The sequence below is a fragment of the Salmo salar genome, chromosome 19, assembly GCF_965601325.2.
Source record: "Salmo salar chromosome 19, fSalSal1, whole genome shotgun sequence".
NCBI lineage: Eukaryota > Metazoa > Chordata > Actinopteri > Salmoniformes > Salmonidae > Salmo > Salmo salar.
This window is the reverse complement of record NC_138309.1, coordinates 6,801,287-6,829,098: the sequence shown is the minus strand read 5'-3', so window position 1 is coordinate 6,829,098 and position 27,812 is coordinate 6,801,287. Positions and strand designations below refer to the sequence as shown.

The 27,812-nt window shown below is 42.0% G+C and overlaps 1 protein-coding gene across 5 annotated transcripts in view; it reads left to right on the top strand.

Moving 5' to 3' along the window:
* The window catches only part of tdrd1 (tudor domain containing 1), a 99,398-nt gene that overhangs the window by 59,212 nt on the left and 12,374 nt on the right, over positions 1 to 27,812 (top strand). For 3 of the 5 annotated variants that reach the window (XM_014157066.3, XM_014157065.3, XM_014157064.3), the window contains 6 exons: positions 681 to 815; positions 7,686 to 7,793; positions 7,937 to 8,107; positions 20,909 to 21,325; positions 26,109 to 26,225; positions 26,372 to 26,488. In XM_014157066.3, coding sequence (XP_014012541.3) covers positions 681 to 815; positions 7,686 to 7,793; positions 7,937 to 8,107; positions 20,909 to 21,325; positions 26,109 to 26,225; positions 26,372 to 26,488 — 1,065 coding nt within the window. The remainder of the gene's footprint in view (positions 1 to 680; positions 816 to 7,685; positions 7,794 to 7,936; positions 8,108 to 20,908; positions 21,326 to 26,108; positions 26,226 to 26,371; positions 26,489 to 27,812) is intronic. The other 2 variants (XM_014157067.3, XM_014157068.3) reach the window with 2 other exon arrangements.

The window sequence follows — 27,812 nt, the reverse complement described above, 5'->3', positions numbered from 1 at the left end:
TTGTCCAGAGCGACTTACACGAGTAATTAGGGTTAAATGCCTTGCTCAAGAACACATCGTCAGATTTTTCATCTAGTCGGCTCGGGGATTGGACCTAGCGACCTTTCAGTTACTGCCCCAACATTCTTAACTGCAGTCTTATGCCGACATCATTATTGGGCTAAAAAAGGTGCATTTACATGTTTGTTTCCACATGTGTGGTGACTGCACACGCGTTGTTGTGGGAGCCGTGGGCTCTGCCGCCACGCTGAAGAGATACTCATAGAGATTCTTCAAAGTTGCCAGGTCTAAGAAGTGACCCTTCCTGTTCCCCTTAGATACTGTTGCTATCAGCCAGGTCAAGCTGAGTGAAATTCTGATGAATGTATGGCTCCCATTTGAGAAAGCAACTAACTGATACCTGCTGCATGTCCCTGCACATTGTGTATGAAACAAGAATGTGATAGGCTTTGCTACAACAAACTGGTTGGCTAGACAGGCTATAGATAGCCTTCATGCCAAACTATTGACACTATGCAATGTTGTTGAAAAGGCCATTGATCAAAGCTAGGTGAACTTTGCTAGTTTTGAAGCGTGTCCACAATGATATCTTGCATTTGTATACTGTTCTTCTAAGAAAAAGGGCCTTACAGTTGTATTGGAGTATCTCACCTTTGCTATTCCATTTCTTTGTCCTGCAGTGGCCAAGCCTGCTGTGGCAGAGAAGCTGCAGTGGACATATGCTGAGCTTCCTACTGAGGGCCAGATGGTGGCACTGGTGGTCAGTATGATGGAGAATCCTGGAGAGTTCTACTGCTACAAATATAACCAAGAAGGTACAGGCATTCTAAACATCTCACAGTAGGAGTGAGATTTTACTAGATAAGAATAAGGGAGCCTAGGTCTCCCGAGTGGCGCAGTGGTCTAAGGCAGTGCTAGCTATGTAAGCTGGAAACCATACATGCTGAGGCTGCATTTATTATAGCTGGGGATTTTAACAAAGCTAATCTGAGAACAGGGCTTCCTAAATTATATCAGCATATTGAATGTGTGACACGGGCTGATAGCATTCTGGACCATTACTTCTCTAACTTCCGCAATGCATACAAAGGCCTCCCGTCGGCAAATCTGACCATGACTCCATTTTGTTGCTCACAGCCTATAGACAGAAACTAAAACAGGAAACGCCCGTGCACAGGTCTATCCAACGCTGGTCTGACCAATCGGATTCCACGCTTCAAGATTGCTTCGATCACGTGGACTGGTATACAGTTGAAGTCAAAGTTTACATACACCTTAGTCACATTCCCAGTGGGTCAGAAGTTTACATACGCTCAATTAGTATTTGGTAGCATTGCCTTTAATTTGTTTAACTTGGGTCAAACCTTTTGGGTAGCCTTCCACAAGCTTCCCACAATAAGTTGGGTGAATTTTGGCCCATTCCTCCTGACAGAGCTGGTGTAACTGAGTCAGGTTTGTAGGCCTCCTTGCTCGCACATGCTTTTTCTTCCTCTTGTCCAGGTGGGATAGGGCAATGTGCACAAATTTTCTATAGGGTTGAGGTCAGGGCTTTGTGATGGCCACTCCAATACATTGACTCTGTTGTCCTTAAGCCATTTTGCCACAACTTTGGAAGTATGCTTGGGATCATTGTCCATTTGGCAGACCCATTTGCGACCAAGCTTTAACTTGCTGACTGATGTCTTGGGATGTTGCTTCAATATATCCACATCATTTTCTCACTCATGATGCCATCTATTTTGTGAAGTGCACCAGTCCCTCCTGCAGCAAAGCACCTCCACAATATGATGCTGCCACCCCCGTGCTTCACGGTTGGGATGGTGTTCTTTGCACTTTTCGCACCGAAGTACGTCCGTCTCTAGGAGACAGAACGTGTCTCCTTCCTGAGCGGTATGACAGCTGCGTAGTACCATGGTGTTTATACAGATGAAAGTGGTACCTTCAGGCATTTGGACATTGCTCCCAAGGATGAACCAGACTTGTGGAGGTCTCCACTTTTTCTTGGCTGATTTCTTTTGATTTTCCCATGATGTCAAGCAAAGAGGCACTGAGTTTGAAGGTAGGCCTTAAAATACATCCACAGGTACACCTCCAATTGACTCAAATGATGTCAATTGGCCCATCAGAAGCTTTTAAAGCCATAACAACATTTTCAGAAATATTCCAAGCTGTTTAAAGGCAGTCAACTTTGTATGTAAACGTCTGACCCACTGGAATTGTGATACGGTGAATTACAAGTGAAATAATCTGTCTGTAAACAATTGTTGGGAAAATTACTTGTCGTGCACAAAGTAGATGTCCTAACCAACTTGCCAAAACTATAGTTTGTTAACCTGTTGGGGGTAGGGGGCAGTATTTGCGCGGCCGGATAAAAAACGTACCCGATTTAATCTGGTTATTACTACTGCCCAGAAACTAGAATATGCATATAATCAGTAGATTTGGATAGAAAACACTACAGTTTCTAAAACTATTTGAATGGTGTCTGTGAGTATAACATAACTCATATGGCAGGCCAAAACCTGAGAAGATTCCATGCAGGAAGTGCCCTGTCTGACAATTTGTTGTCCTTCTGTTGCATCTCTATCGAAATTACAGCATCTGTGCTGTAACGTGGCACTTTCTAAGGCTTCCATTGGCTCTCTAAAGCCACCAGAAAGTGAAATGGGGTGTCTGCTGTCTCTGGGCAAAGTACAGCAGCAGAGTTTGTAAGTGGTCAGCCTGGGGACAGTGAGACTGGAGATGCGTGTTCACGAGAATTCTCCATTTTTTTCTTTCAGTCTTTGAATGAGTACAACGTTGCCCGGTTGGAATATTATCGCTATTCTACGAGAAAAGTAGCATAAATTGATTTCAAACTACGTTTGACATGCTTCTAAGTACGGTAATGGAATATTTTGAATTTTTTTTCACAATGCGCTCGTGCGTCACAGTTTGGATAGTTACCTGAACATATGAACAAAACGGCGGTATTTGGATATAACTATGGATTATTTGGAACCAAAACAACATTGGTGTTGAAGTAGAAGTCCTGGAAGTGCATTCTGACAAAGAACAGCAAAGGTAATCCAATTTTTCTAATAGTAATTCTGAGTTTAGGTGACCCCGAAGTTGGCGGATGTCAGAATGGCTAGCCATGATGGCCAAGCTATGTACTCAGAATATTGCAAAATGTGCATTCACCGAAAAGCTATGTTAAAATCGGACATAGCGATTGCATAAAGGAGTTCTGTATCTATAATTCTTAAAATAATTTATGTATTTTGTTAACGTTTATCGTGAGTAATTTAGTAAATTCACCGGAAGTTTTCGGTGGGTATGCTAGTTTTGAACATCACATGGTAATGTAAAAAGCTGTTTTTTGATATAAATATGAACTTGATTGAACAAAACATGCATGTATTGCATAACATAATGTCCTAGGAGTGTCATCTGATGAAGATCAAAGGTTAGTGCTGCATTTAGCTGTGTTTTGGGTATTTGTGATGCATGCTAGTTGCTTGGAAATGGCTTTGTTTTTTTGTGTGTCCATGTACTCTCCTAACATAATCTAATGTTTTGCTTTTGCTGTAAAGCCTTTTGGAAATCGGACAGCGTGGTTCGATTCAGGAGAAGTGTATCTGTAAGATAGTCCTATGTTTGAGAACTTTGAATTATGACATTTTGTGGTTTTAAATTTGATTTGTCACTGGCTGTTGAATAGTGTGGGATGATTTCGTCCCCCATCCCCTAGAGAGGTTAAGAAGTGCATCGGTGATGTTTTACCCACTGTGGCTACTAAACCTTCCCTAACCAGAAACTGGATTGATGGCATCATTGCGCGAGTCACCTCTTTTAATCATTGCAAGGCGACTGGAAACATGACCGAATACAAACAGTGTAGCTATTTCCTCCAAGGCAATCAAAAGAGCAAAGCGTCAGTATAGATACAAAGTGGAGTTGCAATTCATCGGCTCAAACACGAGATCTATGTGGCAGGGTCTACAGTCAATCACGGATTACAAAAAGAAAACCAGCCCCGTCACAAACATCGACGTCTTGCTCACAGACAAATGAAACGACGTCTTTGCTCGCTTTGAGGACAATACAGTGCCACTGACACGGCCCGCTACCAAAGCCTGTGGGCTCTCCTTCACCGCAGCCAATGTGAGTAAAACATTTAAATGTGTTAACCCTCGCAAGGCTGCCGGCCCAGACGGCATCCCTAGCCGCGTTCTCAGAGCATGCGCAGATCAGCTGGCTGGTGTGTTTACAGACATTCAATCAATCCCTATCCCAGTCTGCTGTGCCCACATGCTTCAAGATGGCCACCATTGTTCCTGTTCCCAAGAAAGCTAAGGTAACTGAACTAAATGACTATCGCCCTATAGGATTCACTTCTGTCATCATGAAGTGCTTTGAGAAACTAGTCAAGGATCATATCACCTCCACCCTACCTGACACCCTAGACCCACTTCAATTTGCTTACCGCCCCAATAGGTCCACAGATGACTCAATCGCCAACACATTGCACACTGCCCTATTCCATCTGGACGAGGAATACCTATGTAAGAATGCTGTTCATTGACTACAGCTCAGCATTTAACACCATTGTGCCCCCCAAGCTCATCATTAAGCTTGAGACCCTGGGTCTCGACCCCGCCCTGTGCAACTGGGTCCTGGACTTTCTGACGGGCCGCCCCATGTGGCGAGGGTAGGAAACAACATTTCCACCCCGCTGACCCTCAACACGGGCCCCACAAGGGTGTGTTCTCAGCCCTCTCCTGTACTCCCTGTTCACCCATGACTGCGTGGCCAAGCACGACTCCATCTCATCAAGTTTGCAGACGACACTACAGTGGTAGGCTTGATTACCAACAACGATGAGACTGCCTACAGGGAGGTGGTGAGGGCCCTCGGAGTGTGGTGTCAGGAAAACAACCTCACTCAACGTCAACAAAAGAAAGGAGATCGTGGACTTCAGGAAACAGCAGAGGGAGCACCCCCCCATCCACATTGACGGGACAGTAGTGGAGAAGGTGGAAAGTTCCTCAGCGTATACATCACGGACAAACTGAAATGGTCCACCCACACAGACAGTGTGGTGAAGAAGGCGCAACAGAGCCTCTTCAACCTCAGGATGATGAAGAAATTTGGCTTGTTACCATAAACACTCAACTTTTACAGCTGCACAATCGAGAGCATCCTGTCGGGCTGTATCACCGCCTGGTACGGCAACTGCTCTGCCCACACCCGCAAGGCTCTCCAGAGGGTAGTGAGGTCTGCACAACGGATCACCGGGGGCAAACTACCTGCCCTCTAGAATATCTACAGCACATGATGTCACAGGAAGGACAAGAATGATCATCAAGGACAACTACTACCTGAGCCACTGCCTGTTCACCCCCAAATCATCCAGAAGGTTAGGTCAGTACAGGTACGTCATAGCTGGGACCGAGAGACAGATGTTTTTCTATCTCAAGGCCATCAGACTGTTAAACAGCCGTCACTAAAATAGAGTGGCTGCTGCCAACATACAGACTCAAATTTCTTGACATCTTTAATACCTTTATTAAATCCATTTATAAAATGTATCACTAGTCACTTTAAATCACGGCACTTTAATGTCGTCTACATATCCTACATTACTCATCTCATATATTTATATTCTGTATTCTATACCATCTACTGCATCTTGCCTATGCCGCACGGCCATGGCTCATCCATATATTTATATGTACATATTCTTATTCATCCCTTTACATTTGTGTATAAGGTAGTCGTTGTGAATTTGTTTGATTACTTGTTAGATAATACTGCGCTGTCGGAACTAGAAGCACAAGATTTTCACTGCACTCAGCATTAACATCTGCTAACAATGTGAATGTGACCGATTTTTGATAGCTGTGTCACTGGAGATTCTTGGATCGAGTTCAGGCTCTGTCGCAGCCGGCCGCGACCGGAAGACCCATGGGGCGGCACACAATTGGCCCAGCGTCGTCCGGGTTAGGGGAGGGTTTGGCCGGCAGGTATGTCCTTGACCCATCTCGCACTAGCGACTCCTGTGGCAGGCCAGGCGCAGTGCACGTTGACACGGTTGCCAGGTGCACGGTGTTTCTTCCGACCCAAATGGTGTGGCTGTGTTTCGGAGGACGCACAGCGCTCAACCTTCGCCTCTCCGTACGGGAGTTGCAGCGATGAGACAAGACTGTAACTACCAATTGGATACCACGTAATGGAGTAGAAGGGGTAAAAACTAAAAGAATAAGGGAGCCTCACCTCAGAATGCATTTCCATTGACATATTGTTTCTTAAGTGATGATATGTTGAGTTAAAACTTTGCTTCTATACCACACCAATACAATTGCAATGTACACTGAACATAAGTATAAAAGCAACATGTGAAGTGTTGCTCACAAGCTTTTCATGAGCTGAAATAAAAGATCCCTGACATGTTCTATACTCGCAAAAAGCTTATTTCTCTCAAATTTTGTGCACAAATTTGTTTACATCCCTGTTAGTGAGCATTTCTCCTTTGCCAAGATAATCCATCCACCTGACTGGTGTGGCATATCAAGAAGCTGATTAAACAGCATGATCATTGATTACACAGGTGCACCTTGTGCTGTGGACAATAAAAGGCCACCCTAAAATGTGCAGTTTTGTCACACAACACAATGCCACAGATGTCTCAAGTTTTGAGGGAGCGTGCAATTGGCATGCTGACTGCAGGAATGTCCACCAGAGCTGTTGCCAGATAATTAAATGGTAATTTCTCTACCATAAGCTGCCTCCAATGTCGTTTTAAAATATTTGGCAGTACGTCCAACCGGCCTCACATCCGCAGACCATGTGTAACCACGCCGGATGTGTAAGACCTGGACTGGCTTCATCTGCGCTATATTCTGAGACCAGCCACCAGGACAGCAGATTAAACTGTGCATTTGCACAACCGAAGAATTTCTGTGCTAAATGTCAGAAACCGTCTCAGGGAAGCTTGCTCGTCGTCCTCACCAGGGTCTTGACTTACATTTACATTTTAGTCATTTAGCAGACGCTCTTATCCAGAGCGACTTACAGTAGTGAATGCATACATTTCATGCATTTTTTTTGTACTGGCCCCCCGTGGGAATCGAACCCACAACCCTGGCGTTGCAAACACCATGCTCTACCAACTGAGCCACAGGGAAGGCCGACTTGACTTCAGTTCGGCGTCGTAACTGACTTCAGTGGGAAATGCTCACCTTCGATGACCACTGGTACGGTGGAGAAGTGTGCTCTTCACGGATGTATCACGGTTTCAACTATACTGGGCAGATAGCAGACACTGTGTATGGCTTTGTGTGGGCGAGCGGTTTGCTGATTTCAACATTGTAAGTAGAGTGCCCATGGTTTTGGTGGTGTTATGGTATGGGCAGTTTTCTGATCTACTCCCCTACCTTTTTTTTTTATTATTTTTTTTAAAGTTATGTGACCAACAGATGCAGTTCTGTATTTCCAGTTGTGAAATCCATAGATTAGGGCCTAATGAATTCATTTCAATTTACTGATTTCCCTATATGAACACTCAGTAAAGTCTTTGAAATTGTTGAATGTTAGAAACGGTTAACTATGGTACACATGTTATATTCACCTTTTTATATGTTACATTCCCTGTTTTCACTGTAATTGACATTGCTTCATCAGCGTTATGTTTGTGTTGTAAGACCTGCAGGTTCTAGCGGAGCTGGGGGCTGAGCTGAAGCGTTACTGTGAGGCAGACATCACCCCTTTCAATCCTCGTGTGGGTGAGCCCTGCTGCGCTCTGTTCTCTGGTAAGAAAAAACTACCAGATGTATCAAACGCCACTCTAACTGAATATCTATCATACTATATGGGGTCGTAGGCCCTCTCTCTTACTCCCACTGGTGCAGGGAATGTAGTCATTAATACTGGTGTGTGTGCTCTCCCTCCACAGGTGATGGGGCATGGTACCGTGGTATGGTGCAGGGTGTGTGGGCTGGCAGTAAAGCCCGGGTGTATTTTGTGGACTATGGCAACACCAGTGATGTAGAACCAGCCCACCTCAGAGCGATCACACCCGAGCTCCTCAAACACCACTTCCTGGCTATCCGCTGCTGGCTAGCAGGTGTGTGTGTGTGTGTGTGTGTGTGTGTGTGTGTGTGTGTGTGTGTGTGTGTGTGTGTGTGTGTGTGTGTGTGAGACAACGGTTAAAGTAGTAACTTTTCTAAATTGTCAGACTTGACAGTTTTTTTTTTATGTAATAAGTTATTACATTATCCGGTGGTTGTTATGTTATCAGTTACAAACTCATGCACATCATACCGGAATACTTCTATATAAACACACTCGCAAGCACACATTGAAATGTGCACAGTCATAGACACACACACCACACACCTAAAGTAACTGAATACTCAAACATAGAAACTCACAAGCACACACTGAAATGTACACAAATGCACAATCATAGAAACACACCCTCAGGTAACACTTTACTTGATTATAGATGAAACAGGTCTAGACATTAGTGGAAAGAGATTTTCAAAATACCAATATAACACTTCTTTACTTGGCCATTGTACAACTGGAACTTGTCTTTTTGATGTCACAGTACCCAAACCCTGACACGCCATACACACAACAGGCTGTGTATCAGGATGAGTAACTTAACGTAGCTTGAGAGCTCGTTTTCAATCCAGTCTGTGCCCGGATGGGTGTCTGCTAGGAGGGGGTGGTCAAAAGTTTGTGTAGTTTGGTGAACCTCACCTGCGTGTTGAGGAACCTTGTTTTACACTCCCCTGAGATAAAGATTACTTCTTGAAACCTTTTTGTGCTTGTGCCTTGCTCAAGGGCACAACGGCAGGAGATTAAATCTAGAATTGGATACCAGCAACCCTCCAGTTGCCGATTCACATCCACCAGATTTTTCCCATGAGACCCAGGGTTCAAAGGCCTGCCCCTCTAACCTCAAGGCTACGTGCCGCCCCATAGCAAGGTAACGAGACACAGGTTTGACTGCTTTGAGAGATGACATCGCAGATGGACCCTATTGGTTACAACCCCCACTTAGACCAGATGCGATTTGGCACAAATGCTCTAGAGTTCCTTCGGAAAGTATTCAGAGCCCTTGACTTTTTCTACATTTTGTTAGGTTGCAACTTTATTCTAAAATTGATAACATTTTGTTTTTTACACACACAATACCATAATCGCAAAGCATTTTTTTTGCTAATTTCTAATTTAAAAAATAACTGTAATATTACATTTACATAAGTATTAAGACCCTTTACTCAGTACTTTGTTGAAGCACCTGTGGCAGCGATTACAGCCTCGAGTCTTCTTGGGTATGAAGCTACAAGCTTGGCACACCTGTATTTGGGGAGCTTCTCCCATTCTTCTCTGCAGATCATCTAAATCTGTCATGTTGGATGGGGAGCGTTGCTGCACTATTTTCTGGTCTCTCCGGAGATGTTTTATCGGGCTCTGGCTGGGCCATTCAAGGCCATTCAGAGACTTGTCACAAAGCCACTCCTATGTTGTCTTGGCTGTGTGCATAGGGTCATTGTCCTGTTGGAAGGTGAACCTTTGTCCCAGTCTGTTATATTTTTCGTACTTTATCAAACGCCTTTTAAAAATATGCTCTGAAGACCAGGCCTGGTATCTTTGATGTTTATTAATGTTCAATTGTTTTAAGTAATTGTCGTATATTATCTCCAATGTATCATCCAGGTAAAAAAAACATGTCTGATCAGAATGAACAATATCTTGTATAACCTTTTTTATTCTATATGCTATGCATTTCACCTGGGTTTTCGCATCACAACATTGAAGTGTAAGAGGCCTCCAGTTTTATAAATGGACTGGATCTTTGTACTTACCACCTGGGTCCTGTTTTAGTAGTAATGAAATCAGACCTTGTTGAGTACCTGAAAGTCCACCATTTTTATAAGAGTAATTAAAATATGCTAATAATGGATCTTTGATTACATCTTCCTCTTCTGTAACTTGGCCTTCACAACAGTCTTTCTGTAAAGGTGTTAATTTTACGTTATTTATTATTATTATTATTATTATTAGGAAAGAAATCCTTACATCATTCAGTGGAAATGGAGGAGACTGAAAAAACATGCTTTAAAATATTTTGCTTCCTCTTTCAAAATATAATTTGGTAAATCATGGATAACTCCATTTGTAACGAGTTTCTGTCAATTCTTTTTGGTAGAATTCTGTCTTGAAGATTCAAGAAAAATGTTCTGCATTTGTCCCCATTTTCCATCCAATTCACTTTATTTTTGTAATACATTACACTTGATCGTTCTTGAAGAAGTACCTCCATTTCTTTTAGTTTTTCCTCTAAACTATTTTGTACCTCCTATAGTACAGTTTCCAGTACCATCTACCTGCACTGTTACTTCCTCTATTTATTTCATTAGTCTATTCTCATTTGACCTAAACTGCTTTTGTTTTAATGATGAATATTGTATTGAATGGCCTCTAACAGTAGATTTGAAAGTGTCCCATACAATAAGGGGTTCTGCTGTACCTATGTTGTACAAAAAAAGTCAAATATGAATTATTTTGTCTTAGTTCAGAACAAATTGTCATCCAATAGGCTTTGATTAAATTTCCTATATCCCTGTCCGCGTGGTAATTCTGTAAGAGTTATATGGAGGCCAATTAAATACTTTTTTAAACTTTTGATGCCAGCAAGAACAAGACTAGGAAGTAATCAAGACAGCTAGCTTGATTTAAGCCTCCTCCATGTATACATCACTAGGTCAGGGTTTTTCAGCCTCCATATATGAACTAGTTGTAATGTATCCATGATCTTCGTGATCTCCTTAAGTGCTTGAGGGTGATAGTTTGTAGAGGGATTTCCTTTACGATCCATCGAGGTACTTAAAACCGTATTAGAATCTCCCACCATAATAAAAGATTATTTCATTGCTTGTGAGTTCAATACATTATTATATATATTTTTCACAAAGTGTGGATCATCATTATTTGGGCCATATAGAATAATTAGCCAGATCTGTTTTTGGTCCAATATAATATTTAAAATAATCCATCTTCCTTGCGGATCTGTTTGTACAATCGGATCAAAATTTGTATTCATAAATATAATCACCCCCTTTGAGTTTGTTTGACCATGACAAAAATGTCTCTCTCCCAGTCATTTTTCCACATAATCTCATCCATATTTGTAGAATGAGTTTCCTGTAAACAATAGATATTACATTTTTACATGCCTAAAAGAGAAAAAGAAAAAAAATGTATGATCTGTTAAGCCATTACAATTATATTGTAATGGCTGTACTTATTTCCCCACATACCATAATGATACCCAAGTTTCAATTATACTTAACACAACCAATGTTTGTAAACTTACCATTAAAAAGCACCATGATGATTAAGTGTCCACATAGCTGTACCATAATAATTTGCGCTGTTAAGCATACTGTAGCTGAAACTGTAAACCTCCAGTTGTCCTAATATTCCACCCACTAAAACCTCCCCGCATATCTTGGTCTGTTGTCACTAAGACCATCAGACCACTTCCCTGACTCATGACGCACCTTTACGTCCTAAGGCAAACAGTTGGCCACCAATTGGCGTTGGCCAGAGGGAAATATTGGCAGTCCCATGATAACATAATTATCTGTGAGGATGCCTAAGAGAACTAAACAAATAACATGGAAAACAGTCCTGAAAAACAATTGTAATAATAGTAGATTAATAATAACAGCACAATCTTATACATGCATGTTCATATTTGAAAGTCCTAGCAAGGCTATAAGCATGTCAGCCCAGCCTGCTCAGTTCATTGGATTCAGCTTGACGTAAAAAAAGAGAGAGCAAGCAACCTAAATATATCGCAAAACCAGTCCTTTTTTATGTCCATTACATGCAAGACATATTTCATTCTCATTATATCCTGTTATATTTTGACAAAAAAAGGAAGAAGGAAAATGGAACGGCTGCTAATAACTTAAAGTAAAAATTTGTCTTAGGCGTCACATTATATCCTGTTGTATCGTGCCATGGCTGTGCCAGAGCCGACCGCAGGCACTCCCTTATGGGAAGGCATACTCAAGTTCAAACTCACGATCGATTCCGACACGGCCACTGCACAACTGCCAAGAACACATGTAGTACTGACAATCCGGAGCGAGTAAACCTGTAAAACCAACCCTCTCTCATTTTACATTACATTACATTTCAGTAATTTAGCAGACGCTCTTATCCAGAGCGACTTACAGTAGTGAATGCATACATTTCATTTCATACTTTTATTTTTTATTTTTTATTTTTTCCTACTGGCCCCCCGTGGGAATCGAACCCACAACTCTCCACCCTACACGTTTTTTTATTCCAGGGTCGTTGCTTTATCACCTCGGCTGTTTTAAACCTAGGCCTATATCATTAGGATCAAGAATATATAACGTAGCTTAAATAGCTTATATAGAAATATATATAATATATCTGTCTCTTCCACTTGAATCCCTTTATCCCAGTGTTAACCAGCCCCCACACACTAGACAACAACCCTGTTGACAATACCTCATCCATCCATTTGCCGGTGTGTATTGAAGAATAATCGTCCTTTAAATGTTTTTATATTCAGATATATTTTTTTAAATGTAAAAGGGTAATGCCAATTCTTTTAGGATCGTGTAGGCCTATTCCAATAGAGAACCTAGGCAGGTTTTTAATTATATAAAAACCTTTATCCTAGCCCTATAATAAAACTTAATAAATATGAAGATGTATCATAATATACCCGACCTCTACAATTAGGACACATCATAGTAAAAAAAAAAACTTACTTTGTACATTAGAAATACCATCTTCAAATTAAATGCATAAATCATAAAGAAAAAGGTCAGCCTTACCCTTCCTCGCCTTCCGCTAAATCAAAACCTGATATTACGTCCATATAGTCAAGTTCCATATTGCCTAAATAGAAAAAAGGAAGTTCATCGTACCCATTCTGCATTACCATAATTCCAACCTTATTTTAAGCCCACATAGTCTACGGTTCCATAATGCATGAATAAAAACAAAATAAAGTTGTTCATGCAAAAAAATATAGTTTTTGTAAAAAAAAAAAAATATTAATCCGTATTTGTGCGGTGCAACTATGTATCGGGGACTACTTCAACAGGAGGTAGCTATCACTCACAGCCACGTAATCTTCAAGTCCTTGAACATTTGATTATTTACATATTTATGAATCGCTAGACGAACATTCTGCTTCTCTGCTCGAAGCCTTTTGAAAGTGGGGTACAGGGCACGTCGCCTCTCCTCTATTTCATGAGGAAATTGTTCATTAATAGAGAAAGGGGTGTTCTTCAATTTCCTACCCTGTTGTAAACAAGGCAATTTTCATTTTGTATTGGGTTAGCATATCTACGATTGGCCTGATGGATGTTTCCACGCCTTTTTAGGATCTGTCCCTATCCTAATGGCCTGTGCTACCTGGAACTCGCCTACCAAGGAAATCGTCTCATAGCAAAGGGTCTGAATACTTATGTAAAGGTTTTCAGTTTTTTTTTTATACATTTGAAAACATTTCTAAAAACCTGTTTCCACTTTGTCATTATGGCGTTTTGTGTGTAGATTTATTTAATCCATTTTAGAATAAGGCTGTAACGTAACAAAATGTGGAAAAAGTCAAGGGGTTTGAATACTTTACGAATTACCAAATTATGAAAGACAATTATTGTAATTTTGAATTCCGGTGAAAAAAGAGGTGAAAAAATTGTCCAACAATGACAAGCCACCGGGGTCTGACAACTTGGATGGAAAATGACTGAGGGTAATAGCGGACGATGTTTCCACTCCTATTTGCCATATCTTCAATTTAAGCCTACTAGAACGTGTGTGTGCCCTCAGGCCAGGAAGGTAGAAGAAGTCATTCCGCAACCTAAGAATAGTAAATCCCCCTTCACTGGCTCAAATAGACGACCAAACAGCCTGGTCCCAACCCTTTTGGAAAAAATAGTTTGAGCAGATACAATGCTGTTTTACAGTAAACACATTGACCACAGACTTTCAACACACTTATAGGGAAGGACATTCAACAAGTACAGCACTTACACAAAGGACTGACAATTGGCAGAGAAATTGATGACAGATTGGGGGGGGTTGTTCGACCTCAATTCGGCTTTTGACATTATTGATCGTAGTCTGCTGCTGGAAAAACTTAACAGTACCAGTCAAAAGTTTGGACACATACTCATTCCAGGGTTTTTCTTTATTTGTACCGTTTTCTACATTGTAGAGTAATAGTGAAAACATAAACTAGAAATAACACATATGGAATATATTTGAGGTTCTTCAAAGTAGCCACAATCTACACACAATACCCCATAATGACAAAGCGAAAACAGGTTTTTAGAAATTATTTACATAAGTATTCAGCCCCTTTGCTATGAGACTCGAAATTGAGCTTAGTTGCATCTTGTTTCCATTGATTGTCCTTGATGTTTCTACATGTTGATTGGAGTCCACCTGTGGTAAATTCAATTAAATGGTCATGATTTGGAAAGGCACACACCTGTCTATATCTGGTCCCACAGTTGACAGTGCATGTCAGAGCAAAATCCAAGCCATGAGGTTGAAGGAATTGTCCGTAGAGCTCTGAGACATGATTGTGTCGAGGCACACATCTGAGGAAGGGTACCAAACATGTTCAACAGCATTGAAGGGGCCTCCATTTTTAAATGGAAAATGTTTTCTGGCCGCCCAGCCAAACTGAGTAATCGGGGGAGAAGGGCCTTGGTCATGGAGGTGACCAAGACCTGATGGTCACTCTGGCAGAGCCCTAGTGTTCCTCTGTGGCGATGGGAGAAACTTCCAGAAGGACAACCATTTCTGCAGCACACCACCAATCAGCCCTTTATGGTGGAGTGGCCAGACGGAAGCCACTCCTCGGGAGAAGGCAGCCGACAACCCACTTGAAGTTTGCCATAAGGCACCTAAAGACTCAGACCATGTGAAACAAGATTATCTGGTCTGATGAAACCAAGATTGAACTCCTTGGCCTGAATGCCAAGCATCTCGTCTGGAGGAAACCTGGCACCATCCCTACGATGAAGCATGGTGGTGGTAGTATCATGCTGTGGGAATGTTTTTCAGTGGCAGGGAGACTAGTCAGGGTCGAGGCAAAGATGAACGGAGCAAAGTACAGAGATCCTTGATGAAAAGCTGCTCCAGAACGCTCAGGACCTCAGACTAGTGTAAAGGTTCACCTTCTAACAGGACGACACTAAGCACACAGCCAAGACAACGCAGGAATGGCTTCGGAACAAGTCTCTGAATGTCCTTGAGTGGCCCACCCCAAGCCCGGACTTGAACCCAATCGAACATCTCTGGAGAGACCTGAAAATAGCTGTGCAGCGATGCTCCCCATCCAACCTGACAGAGCTTGAGAGGATCTGCATAGAAGAACAGGAGAAATTCCCCAAATACAGGTGTGCCAAGCTTGTAGCATCATATCCAGAAGACTCTGGTGTAATCGCTTCCAAAGGTGCTTCAACAGTGTTTCTACACATTGTAAATAATGAGAATAGAAAGGTTACGAACTTTTGTGAAACAAACAGTTGAAAAACATATGGCAAATAGAAATCCAATATGGATGGTGTTAAGAGATGGATGGTGTTAAGAGATAGGTGGGAGTGTTGAAGGGTGGGACTAATAACAAGATAACTAATGTAAAACATACTATGCCTGTACTATTTTTTTGAAAGAGCACAGTTTGAAAGATTTGACAAATTACAAATCAAACCGGATGGACATCATGTGGGAGAGGGTGAGGGTAGAAGAAGGACGAGTTAAAAACATACAAAATAAAACTATTGTAAAATAGACTGTGTCCATAAAATGTATGTAGTACGTATAAGCTGGAAATACAGGCCTAACCGTTGATGTTCACTAGTTTGCTCCAATTGGGGGGGGGGGGGGGTGATTAGGGTTGGAGGGTAATACAGGAAATATCAAATCAAAGGTTATTTGTCACGTGGGCCGAATACAATAGGTGTAGACCTTAAAGTGAAATGCTTACTTACAGGCTCTAACCAATAGTGCAAAAAAGGTATTGGGTGAACAATAGGTAAGTAAAGAAATAAAAACGACAGTGAAAAACAGTAGCGAGGCTATAAAAGTAGCGAGGCTACATACAGACACCGGTTAGTCAGGCTGATTGAGGTAGTATGTACATGAAGATATGGTTAAAGTGACTATGCATATATGATGAACAGAGAGTAGCAGTAATGTAACAGAGGGGTTGGCGGGTGGTGGGTGGCGCGACAATGCAGATTGGCCAGTTAGCCAATGTGCGGGAGCACTGGTTGGTCGGGCCAATTGAGGTAGTATGTACATATGTACATGAATGTGTAGTTAAATTGACTATGCATATATGATAAACAGAGTAGCAGCAGTGTAAAAGTGGTTGGGGGGGCACACAATGCAAATAGTCCGGGTAGCCATTTGATTACCTGTTCAGGAGCCTTATGGCTTGGGGGTAAAAACTGTTGAGAAGCCTTTTTGTCCTAGACTTGGCACTCCGGTAGTAGAGAGAACAGTCTGTGGCTGGGGTCTTTGACAATTTGTATGGCCTTCCTCTGACACCGCCTGGTGTAGAGGTCCTGGATGGCAGGCAGCTTAGCCACCGTGATGTACTGGGCCGTACGCACTACCCTCTAGTGCCTTGCAGTCGGAGGCAGAGCAATTGCCGTACCAGGCAGTGATGCAACCAGTCAGGATGCTCTCGATGTTGCAGCTGTAGAACCTTTTGAGGATCTCAGGACCCATGCCAAATCTTTTTAGTTTCCTGAGGGTGAATAGGCTTTGTCGTGCTCTCTTCATGACTGTCCTGGTGTGAATGAGAATGGGGGCGCGCTCGGTCCTCCTTTTCCTGTAGTCCACAATCATCTCCTTAATCTTGGTTACGTTGAGGGACAAGTTGTTATTCTGGTACCACCCGGCCAGGTCTCTGACCTCCTCCCTATAGGCTGTCTCGTCGTTGTCGGTGATCAGGCCTACCACTGTTGTGTCGTCTGCAAACTTAATGATGGTGTTGGAGTCGTGCCTGGCCATGCAGTTGTGGGTGAACAGGGAGTACAGGAGGGGACTGAGCACGCACCCCTGGAGAGCTCCAGTGTTGAGGATCAGCGTGGCAGATGTGTTGCTACCTACCCTCATCACATGGGGGTGGCCTGTCAGGAAGTCCAGGATCCAGTTGCAGAGGGAGGTGTTTAGTCCCAGGATCCTTAGCGATGAGCTTTGAGGGCACTATGGTGTTGAACGCTGAGCTGTAGTCAATGAATAGCATTCTCACATAAGTGTTCTTTTTGTTCAGGTGGGAAAGGGCAGTGTGGAGTGCAGTAGAGATTGCATCATCTGTGGATCTGTTTGGGCGGTATACAAATTGGAGTGGGTCCAGGGTTTCTGGGATAATGGTGTTGATGTGATCCATTACTAGCCTTTCAAAGCACTTCATGGCTACGGACGTGAGTGCTACTACGGGTCTAGTCATTTAGGCAGGTTGCCTTTGTGTTCTTGGGCACAGGGATTATGGTGGTTTGCTTGAAACATGTTGGTATTACAGACTCAATCAGGGACATGTTGAAAATGTCAGTGAAGACAACTGCCAGTTGGTCAGCACATGCCCGGAGCACACGTCCTGGTAATCCGTCTGGCCCCGCAGCCTTGTTTATGTTGACCTGTTTAAAGGTCTTACTCACATTGGCTACGGTGAGCGTAATCACACAGTTGTCCGGAACAGCTGATGCTCTCATGCATGCCTCAGTGTTGCTTGCCTCGAAGCGAGCATAGAAGTGATTTAGCTCGTCTGGTAGGCTCGTGTCACTGGGCAGCTCGCGGCTGTGCTTCCCTTTGTAGTCTGTAATAGTTTGCAAGCCCTGCCACATAAGACGAGCGTCGGAGCCAGTGTAGTATGAATCAATCTTAGCCCTATGTGACTCACCAGCTGGATTTGGTTTTATGTGCCAATATTTTAAATTGTGTTTTTTACATTGGATTAAGCAATAAAGCATAAGAACCCGGGAAATCTCGTGTGAATAACTCCGACTATCAAACAGCCCTTAGTTTGTGTGACAAAAAAAACAAACATTTTAGAGTGGCCTTCTATTGTCCCCAGCAGAAGATGCACCTGTGTAATGATCATACTGTTTGATAAGATTCTTGATATGCCACACCTGTCAGGTGGATGGATTAGCCTTCATCTTGGTGAAGGATAAATGCCCACTAAACTAATTTGTGCGCAAAATGAGAGATGAAATGTGCGTACAGAACATTTATGGGATCTTTCATTTGAGCTCATGAAACGTTGCGTTTATATTTTTGTTCAATGTAGAAGTGTTCAGAAACATTATCTACTCATTTAGGAAGAAAATGACTGCAACTATCATTTAGTTACTATTTGGCAAAACATAACCAAAACAAGGCATCAGTAACCATGTCGTCCGACCACGTATGACGCAAATACATCCAACGACTTTGTAGATAAACAAGCTTGATGTAGTCATCATGTGCAAGGAATATAGGACCAAATACTAAACTTCTGGCTAATTTAATATCCTATAAGTTTGTTTATTTTAGGAGGTAGATCAGCTTTAATATTGCAGATACATTGTTGGAAGTTACAATCCGAAGTTACAATCCGATCCCGCATATATTTTTTTGCAAATACACACACACACACACACACACACACCTTTTTAGAAAATAGATATGTATGACCCGATTCAGTAAACTAGGCATATTTCGCAAGTTACAACTTCATAGAGGAGCCGTTGAATGAATTGATTTTTTTTGGTTTTTTTGTTTTTCAAAATGCGTTTTTTGGGAGCAGATATGCCTTCTCGAACATATGAACTTTCATGCCATCTGTAAATACAAATAAAATAGTTAATTACAAGCCCTGTTGGTTAAGCCACAGAAAAAGTCAGCAACCTTCCCACTAGCCATGATTGGCTAAGATGAGTGGGCTGGACATGCCAAGAGAGGAGTTCGGATTTGTCTGCCATATAGAAGGCTTCTTTCTATTTGATCTGGTTAGTCTGTTGGTAATCCTGTCGAACGTGGCTTTTCTTAACCTCTCTAGGGTAGGTGGCACCAAATCGTCCCACCTACGTAACAGCCAGTGTAATCCCGTGGCGCGTTATTCAAAAACCTCAAAAATGCAAAAACTTCAATTTTTCAAACATATAACTATTTTACACCATTTTAAAGACAAGACTCTCGTTAATCTAACCACACTGTCCGATTTCAAAAAGGCTTTACAATGAAAGCAAAACATTAGATTATGTCAGCAGAGTACCCAGCCAGAAATAATCAGACACCCATTTTTCAAGCTAGCATATAATGTCACATAAACCCAAACCACAGCTAAATGCAGCACTAACCTTTGATGATCTTCATCAGATGACAACCCTAGGACATTATGTTATACAATACATGCATTTTTTGTTCAATCAAGTTCATATTTATATCAAAAACCAGCTTTTTACATTAGCATGTGACTAGCATGTGACTAGCATTCCCACCGAACACTGCCGGTGAATTTACTAAATTACTCACGATAAACGTTCACAAAAAGCATAACAATTATTTTAATAGCATCACAGGGCTAGCTATTTAGACACCCAGCAAGTTTAGCACTCACCAAAGTCAGCTTTACTATAAGAAAAATGTTATTACCTTTGGTGTTCTTAGTCAGAATGCACTCCCAGGACTTCTACTTCAATAACAAATGTTGGTTTGGTTCAAAATAATCCATAGTTGTATCCAAACAGCGGCGTTTTGTTCGTGTGTTCAAGACACTATCCGAAAGGGTAAATAAGGGTGACGAGCATGGCGCAATTCGTGACAAAATTCTAAATATTCCATTACCGTACTTCGAAGCATGTCAACCGCTGTTTAAAATCAATATTTATGCCATTTTTCTCATAAAAAAGCGATAATATTCCGACCGGGAATCTGCGTTTAGGTACGCAGACGAAAGAAAATAAAGCATTCGGTCGACTCAGGCACGCGCCTAAGCCCATAGTACTCTGATCGGCCACTTGCCAAAAGCGATAATGTGTTTCAGCCAGAGGCTGCCTCGATATCGTTCAGCTTTTTCCCGGGCTCTGAGAGCCTATGGGAGCCGTAGGAAGTGTCACGTTAGAGCAAAGATCCTCAGTCTTCAATAAAAAGAGCCAAGACGAAACACAACTTGTCAGACAGGCCACTTCCTGCATGGAATCTTCTCAGGTTTTGGCCTGCCATTTGAGTTCTGTTATACTCACAGACACCATTCAAACTGTTTTAGAAACTTTAGGGTGTTTTCTATCCAAAACAAACAATTATATGCATATTCTAGTTACTGGGCAGGAGTAGTAACCAGATTAAATCGGGTACGTTTTTTATCCGGCCGTGCAAATACTCCCCCCTATCCTCAACAGGTTAACCATTAACCATTACTGTGTGTGAATGAATTACATTTTATTTTCATGTCAAATCTCCAGTTGGCAACCCATACCTTACTGACTTAATTGACACTAACAACCATTACAATGATTCACGGTGATACTAAAGTGATAATTATTACTGTTCTGCGCAGTGCGGACCGTGTAAGGTATTAAAGTTATCCAAGCAATAATAACTAGAGCAGTAAAAAAAGTGAATACAGTTAAGTAAATACAGAACATTTTTAACCTGGTCTTGCACAAAGAGATTGTATGTACATGTTTGTATATTTGCAGGATTTTGGGGATTTTGTTCATGATATCCTCATTCATAAATTTGTAATTGTTTTCAAACCTGCTCATACAAATATGGTGAGAAACTTTTGCAAATGTCAATGTGGAAAAACATAACGAGTCATGACTATAAAATACTCTTCCCCCAATCCCTGTAGGTGTTGAGCCTCTGAGCCCCCAGTGGAGTGCTGAGTCTATAGGCCGCTTCCAGGCCCTGTGTGTAGGCCAGCAGCTCCATGCACGTGTCCTCTTCATCACAGAGCGAGGCTACGGACTTGAACTGGACAGCAGTGGTCAAAACGTGGCCACCACACTGCTCTCAGAACAGCTGGCCAAAGCCCCTGGACAGAGTCAGGCCCATGCTAAATCTGCTCCCACTGTCCCTAAAATCCCCCAGCAGAAGCCTGCCATTCAGAGAGACACCACCACTAGTGTGGGACCACCCAAACCCGCAGCCACCAATGAAAATAAGCCGCCCACTGAGAAGCAGGTCAAGAAAAACAATCAGAGCAAGTCTAGTGCTCGGCAGCCAGCAAAAGTGTCCATCCCATTTGGGTCCGATGGAAGCGCATCTGGTGAGTTAGATTTACTGTATTTTCGGTATCAAGAATAGACTAACCATGTTTCCATCCAACCATTTTTAAACAAGTCAAGTTGGATAAAAAAACTCATGATGGGCCTGATGGAAACAGCAAATTGTCGGTGGACTTTCTTAAATGTTGACAAAACCAAATCTGTATCATTTGATTGAAAATTTGTTGACAAGTAGATGGAAACCTAGCTTGTGTAATAAAATAACATTTTTGGACAATGGCACAAGATTGGCTGCAATGTCACAGTCCATCTGTCTGTCCATGTCTTGCCTTCAGATTAAACACTTCTCTTCATTTTATTTCAGCATGAGTTTACATGACAATGAACCAATTAATTCAGTTACATTGCCAGTGCCACACACTTTTACAAGAACAATTCATGTTTATCAAATATTTCCTGTTTGTCTTTACTCGTGCCGTCATACAATATTTGTTGCTAATAAATTCAAGCGCAACTTAGAAATATCAACTTGAATTCCAACACACCTGCCATCAATACAAGTAAATCATGATTCAGTAAATGTGGTTTGATAAGGAGTAATTTATCATTTATCCTGAAACAGTGGTAAGGTTATGGCAAAATAAGTATGTACAGTGCCTTCACAAAGTATTCAGACCCCTTGACTTTTTCCACATTTTAAGTTGCAGCTGTATTCTAAAATTGATTAAAATATGTTTTTCCCTAATCAATCTACACACAATAAATACCCTATAATGACCAAACGAAAACAGGTTTTTAAACATTTTTGGAAAAAGATTTAAACTGTAACCTTATTTGCATAATATTCAGCGGCTTTGCTATGAGACTCAAAATTGAGCTCAGGTGCATCCTGTTTCCATTGATCATCCTTGGACTCCAGTCAAGTTGTAGAAACACCACTTGTGGTAAATTCAATTGATTTGGACATAATTTGGAAAGGCACACACCTGTCTATATAAGGTCCCACAGTTGACAGTGCATGTCAGCAAAAACCAAGCCATGAGGTAAAAGGAATTGTCTGTTGAGCTCTGAGACAGGATTGTGTCGAGGGACAGATCTGGGGAAGGGTACCAAAACATTTCTGCTACATTGAAAGTCCACAGAACACAGTGGCCTCCATCATTCTTAAATGGAAGATGTTTCAAACCACCAAGACAATTCCTAGAGCTGGACGCCCGGCCAAACAGAGCAATCCGGGGATAAGGGCCTTGGTCAGGGAGGTGACCAAGAATCCCATGGTCATTCTGACAGAGCTCCGGAGTTCCTCTGTGGAGATGGGAGAACCATCTCTGCTGCACACCACCAATCAGGCATGTTATTGTAGAGTGGCCAGACGTAAGCCTCTCCTTAGTAAAAGGCACATGACAGCCCGCTTGGAGTTTGCCAAAAAGCACCTAGACTCTCAAACTATGAGAAACAAGATACTCTGGTCTGATGAAATCCAGATTTAACTCTTTGGCCTGAATGCCAAGTGTCACGTCTGGAGGAAACCTGGGACCATCCCTACAGTGAAGCATGGTGGTGGCAACATCATGCTGTGGGGATGTTTTTCAGCGGCAGGGACTGGGAGACTAGTCGGGATCGAGGGAAATGAAGCAAAGTATAGAGATCCTTGATGAAAAGCTGCTCCAGAGCGCTCAGGATCTGACTGGGACGAGGTTCACATTCCAACAGGACAACGACCCTAAGCACACAGCCACGACAACACAGAAGTGGCTTTGTGACAAGTCTCTGAATGTCCTTGAGTGGCCCAGCCAGAGCCCGGACTTGAACCTGATCGAAAGTCTCTGAAGAGACCTGAAAATAGCTGTGCAGCAACGCTCCCCATACAACCTGACAGAGCTTGAGAGGATCTGCAGAGAAGAATGGGAGAAACTCCCCAAATACAGGTGTGCCAAGCTTGTAGTGTCATTCACAAAGGTGTTTCAACAAAGTGCTGAGTAATGAGTCTGAATACTTCTGTAAATGTAATAATTCATTTTTTATATATTTATTACATTTGCAAAATATTCTAAAAACATGTTTTTGCTTTGTCATTATGGGGTATTGTGTGTAGATTGAGGAGGAAAAAATATCTTATCATCAAATAAAAACCAAGTAATATACACAACTGCAATATTTTATTATTACAAAGTAATTTTCTATTTATGTCTACCCAATGTGGACCTGACAGAGACAATGGAATATTTTCAATGTTTTGGCAATTGAACATTCACTATTTTGGGCTTTTAGAATTTCCATTAAAAAGCTTAAATGATTCAATGTTATTTCATAATGCATTTCATGTTTAAAAATATATCGCAAATTGTGTTTAAAAAAATGTATTGATCGTAATCGAACCCACCTCCAAAAAGCACTAATCGCTCAGCACTAGAATCAGTATATGATTGTTTAGTGTGTTTATGTCTAAAGCTTTACCCACAGTCACAACTGCTAAATTGTTTCATTCCTGTCTGAATTGGTCTATGCCTGGTTAGGTTATTCTTAAAAAAAATATTCACACAGTCACCACAGTTTGGTTCCCTTTGTGATTGAAGCTCTTTCCTCAGTCATCACAGCTAAATGTTTATTTTTTATTTGACCTTTATTTAACTAGGCAAGTCAGTAGTACAACATTGTCAGTCCCACAGGATTACAAACTGCATGAAAAATAATCTGACACCCTGTCCCATCCCTTAAAATATCACTCCTAAATAAATGTCCTATCCAGCGCAAAGCCTGTTAAATAATCTCCAGCCCAACCAACCACTCAACCAGAGCTTTGGCCTTCTCCCATCAGGTTGACGGTACAGGACAGTAAAATGCCATAATTCAGCGGGACATTTAATTGATTCTGGAATTTAACATACATTTCCGGGTGACTTCCTAATTTTAATGTCTGTGCACATTAGGGCTGTCCTTGACCAATCGATTGGTTAACATTTTTAAATGTGTATTTTTCCATATAGACACACCCTATGTGTTTTAATAAAATCAACTATATGCATTGAATTTATGGTTTGATGAAATAAGACCAATGTCTCGAGGGCGCCAGAGATCTAGATAACCAGAATATTTTTTATTTTTTTACCTGATCCAACTATTCTCCCGCTCCTGCTGGCTTTCGCAGATTCCGCCATTACTTTCATTAAGTTGCCGGTAATAGGCTACACGAGGAGTCTGCAACTTTTCTCAAGTGGAATGCCAATTTATCTTATCATATCTACTGATCTGCGTGCCAGTTCTGGTTTTCATAGGCACATTTTCATTTCATTTATAATAACGTCTTCATATCTCAATCATTGTCATGTGGATAATCAAACTTCTATTCCAATCTAAATAAAAATTGTACAAACCTAAAAAGTAACTTCCATTGCCAACTATGCAATAGCCTACATATAGCCTAATTGTTTATTTTTTTTTATCCTATAAATCACATTGGCTACACATGGGGCCTGTCTGTAACAAACTTGAAACCTTGTATCAACTATTAACTTGGGTACGGCCAGAAGCTTGTGCTGGCGAACTTGCAACATTGTGTAAAATATTCTGGCCGAGCAGTTTCCAGTGCCGGTGAGCTCGAGACAGACACAGTTGTAGGCTATTTGTGCAAGGGATAAGAAGCCATGCTTGACTTGGGCAGGAGCTCACCGGAGCTTTATAATGCTTGAGCTCCTGTTCCTCTTAGAATATTAGCTCAAAAATATTGTGGCGCTCCTGCACCTAAATATAAACAGTACCAGCACCCAAAATGAGTACCGGAACCTATTTCAGTCCAAGTCAAGCACTGATAAGAAGTAATCAGGTTGGCCTATTTTATGTCATTTCCTCTTGATCAGCACATGATATCTTTCCCTTTTCATGCTGAGTGGTTATTGAAAGGGAGAGCGCTGGAAAGATTTTTTAAATACACTATCGGTCAAAAGATTTAGAACACATACTCATTCAAGGGTTTTTATTTTTACTGTTTTCTACATTGTAGAATAATAGTGAAGACATCAAAACTATGAAATAACACATATGGAATCGTGTTAAAACAAATCAAAATATATTTTACATTTGAGATTCTTCAAAGTAGCCACCCTTTGCCTCGTGACAGTTTTGCACACTCTTGGCATTCTCTCAACCAGCTTCACCTGGAATGCTTTTCCAACAATCTTGATGGCGTTCCCACATATGCACATTGTCGGAAGAGCGCATTCTGGAGAGAGAGAATTACATTGTGCATCTGGGCGCATGGTTAAGCCGACGTCTGCGTTGTCCATGCAGCATTTACGGTGATACGGCCTCAGCGGAAGTCGGAGCATTCATATTTCTTGAGCTTCGTGGAACAGTGTAGAGCTGTTGGCAATGAAGGAAGTTTGTTTTCTACAGGATGTACCACCCTCACCTTCCGTCAACCAATCATGTCAATGCGGAGTTACACAGAGCCCTACGCATTGTTACAAAATTTGGGAAGCGAATTTGCGATGCGGTACGGCGCTCGATTTGTCCTGTGCGTGTCTCTCGAGGCTCTGCAATTGTCACATATGGAGCCTTCGGCCACAATTTTGGATCAAGCATAAATTGGATTTTAGTCTAGGCCTCCGCGATGGATTAGTTGACATATATATTTTTGTTTCTGGTTGACCAACAATCGACCAGTCGACTAATTGGGGTCAGCCCTAATGCATATGTGTGGGGTGGAGGGGTGACTTGTGAGCTATGGAAATAATTGTATTTTCAAGGACATCAGTCAAGGAAACCATTAGTCAATCAATGCTAACGCTAGTAGTGCTAATCAGACGAACGATATATCTACCTCAGCAGACAAATTCCCTCTGGACTGGAGGACGGTGGAGCTGCCTCGCAATGAGACCTTCCAGCCTTGCATAGCAGCCGTTGTCAGCCCCAGTCTATTCTACCTTTTCAACCCCAGCCATGGTGAGGACTCTCTTTCTCTCCTGTCTCTCGTTCTTTGTGTCTACAGAAATCCATGTCAATTTTTACAGGTGTACAATTACACCAGACTCACCCACAAATTATCTGTGTATACGGTATGAACATTAATTTGTGTTTGTGTGGTCTAGTGTATGTGGAGAGACTGCAGAGTGTGATGATGGACTTGGCTGTGTACTGCACCACCAAGGCCTTGCCTAGTCAGTGCAAACCCATGCCAGGAGCTGCATGCTGTGCCCAGTTTTCGGGTGAGGAGTCGTCATTCCCCCTCACACGCGCGCACACACACTTTCATCACCTTGTGGACAGGACTTTGCACACACACACGTGCACTCTCACTGCTAAAATACACACCCATTCAGTGCCTCACACAATGCATACACATGCAGTGCTTCAACAACAATCAGATATTTCCCATTTCAAGGGCACTATAAAATAACCTCATTAACTCAATGGCACTAATTTTTTTTAAACGTTAGGTGAAATCTAATCGTAAAGTGAACGTTCACTTTATGATCAGATTTGACCTAACGTTTCAATATGGCTAAATCTCTTTCTGGAAAGACAGTGAATTTAAGTTCTGTTCCAAATACTTGAATTATGGTACACAGAGTTCTACTGATGGATTACACAGCTCTTTTGGGATGTTTTGAAACCAATTGAATGCCAACATTAGCAATATGCTTACATGAGGAACTAGGGTGGTGGACTAAATGGAGGATTGCTCTGACAAAGGTGTCAAAGCACGAGGTAGGAAACCCCCAAAAATGGATTGGACACAGCAGTGTCGATCACCTCAAGATAAAAATGTAATATTCAATATCAGCACTTCACAAACTGGTGTGTTATAACCTTCAATCTGGATAACAACACAAAACAAATCATAAGACCACAAAAAGAAAACCAACCCCGATGTTTTGCTCCTTGACGAACTAAACAACTTCTTTGCTCGCTTTGAGGACAATACAATGCCACCGACACGGCCCGCTACCAAAACCTGTAGGCTCTCCTTCACCGCAGCCAATGTGAGTAAAACATTAAAACGTGTTAACCCTCGCAAGGCTGCCGGCCCAGACGGCATCCCTAGCTGCGTCCTCAGAGCATGCGCAGACCAGCTGGCTGGTGTGTTTACGGACATCTTCAATCAATTCTGATCCCATTCTGCTGTTCCCATATGCTTCAAGATGGCCACCATTGTTCCTGTTCCCAAGAAAGCTAAGGTAACTGAGCTAAACGACTATCGCCCCGTAGCACTCACTTCCGTCATCATGAAGTGCTTTTGAGAGACTAGTCAAGGATCATATCACCTCCACCCTACCTGACACCCTAGACCCCCTCCAATTTGCTTACCACCCCAATAGGTCCACAGACAATGCAATCACACTGCACACTGCCCTCACCCATCTGGACAAGAGGAATACCTATGTAAGAATGCTGTTCATCGACTACAGCTCAGCATTGAACACCATAGTACCCTCAACTCATCATTAATCTCGAGACCCTGGGTCCTGGACTTTCTGACGGGATGCCCCCAGGTGGTGAGGGTAGGAAACAACATCTCCACCCCGCTGA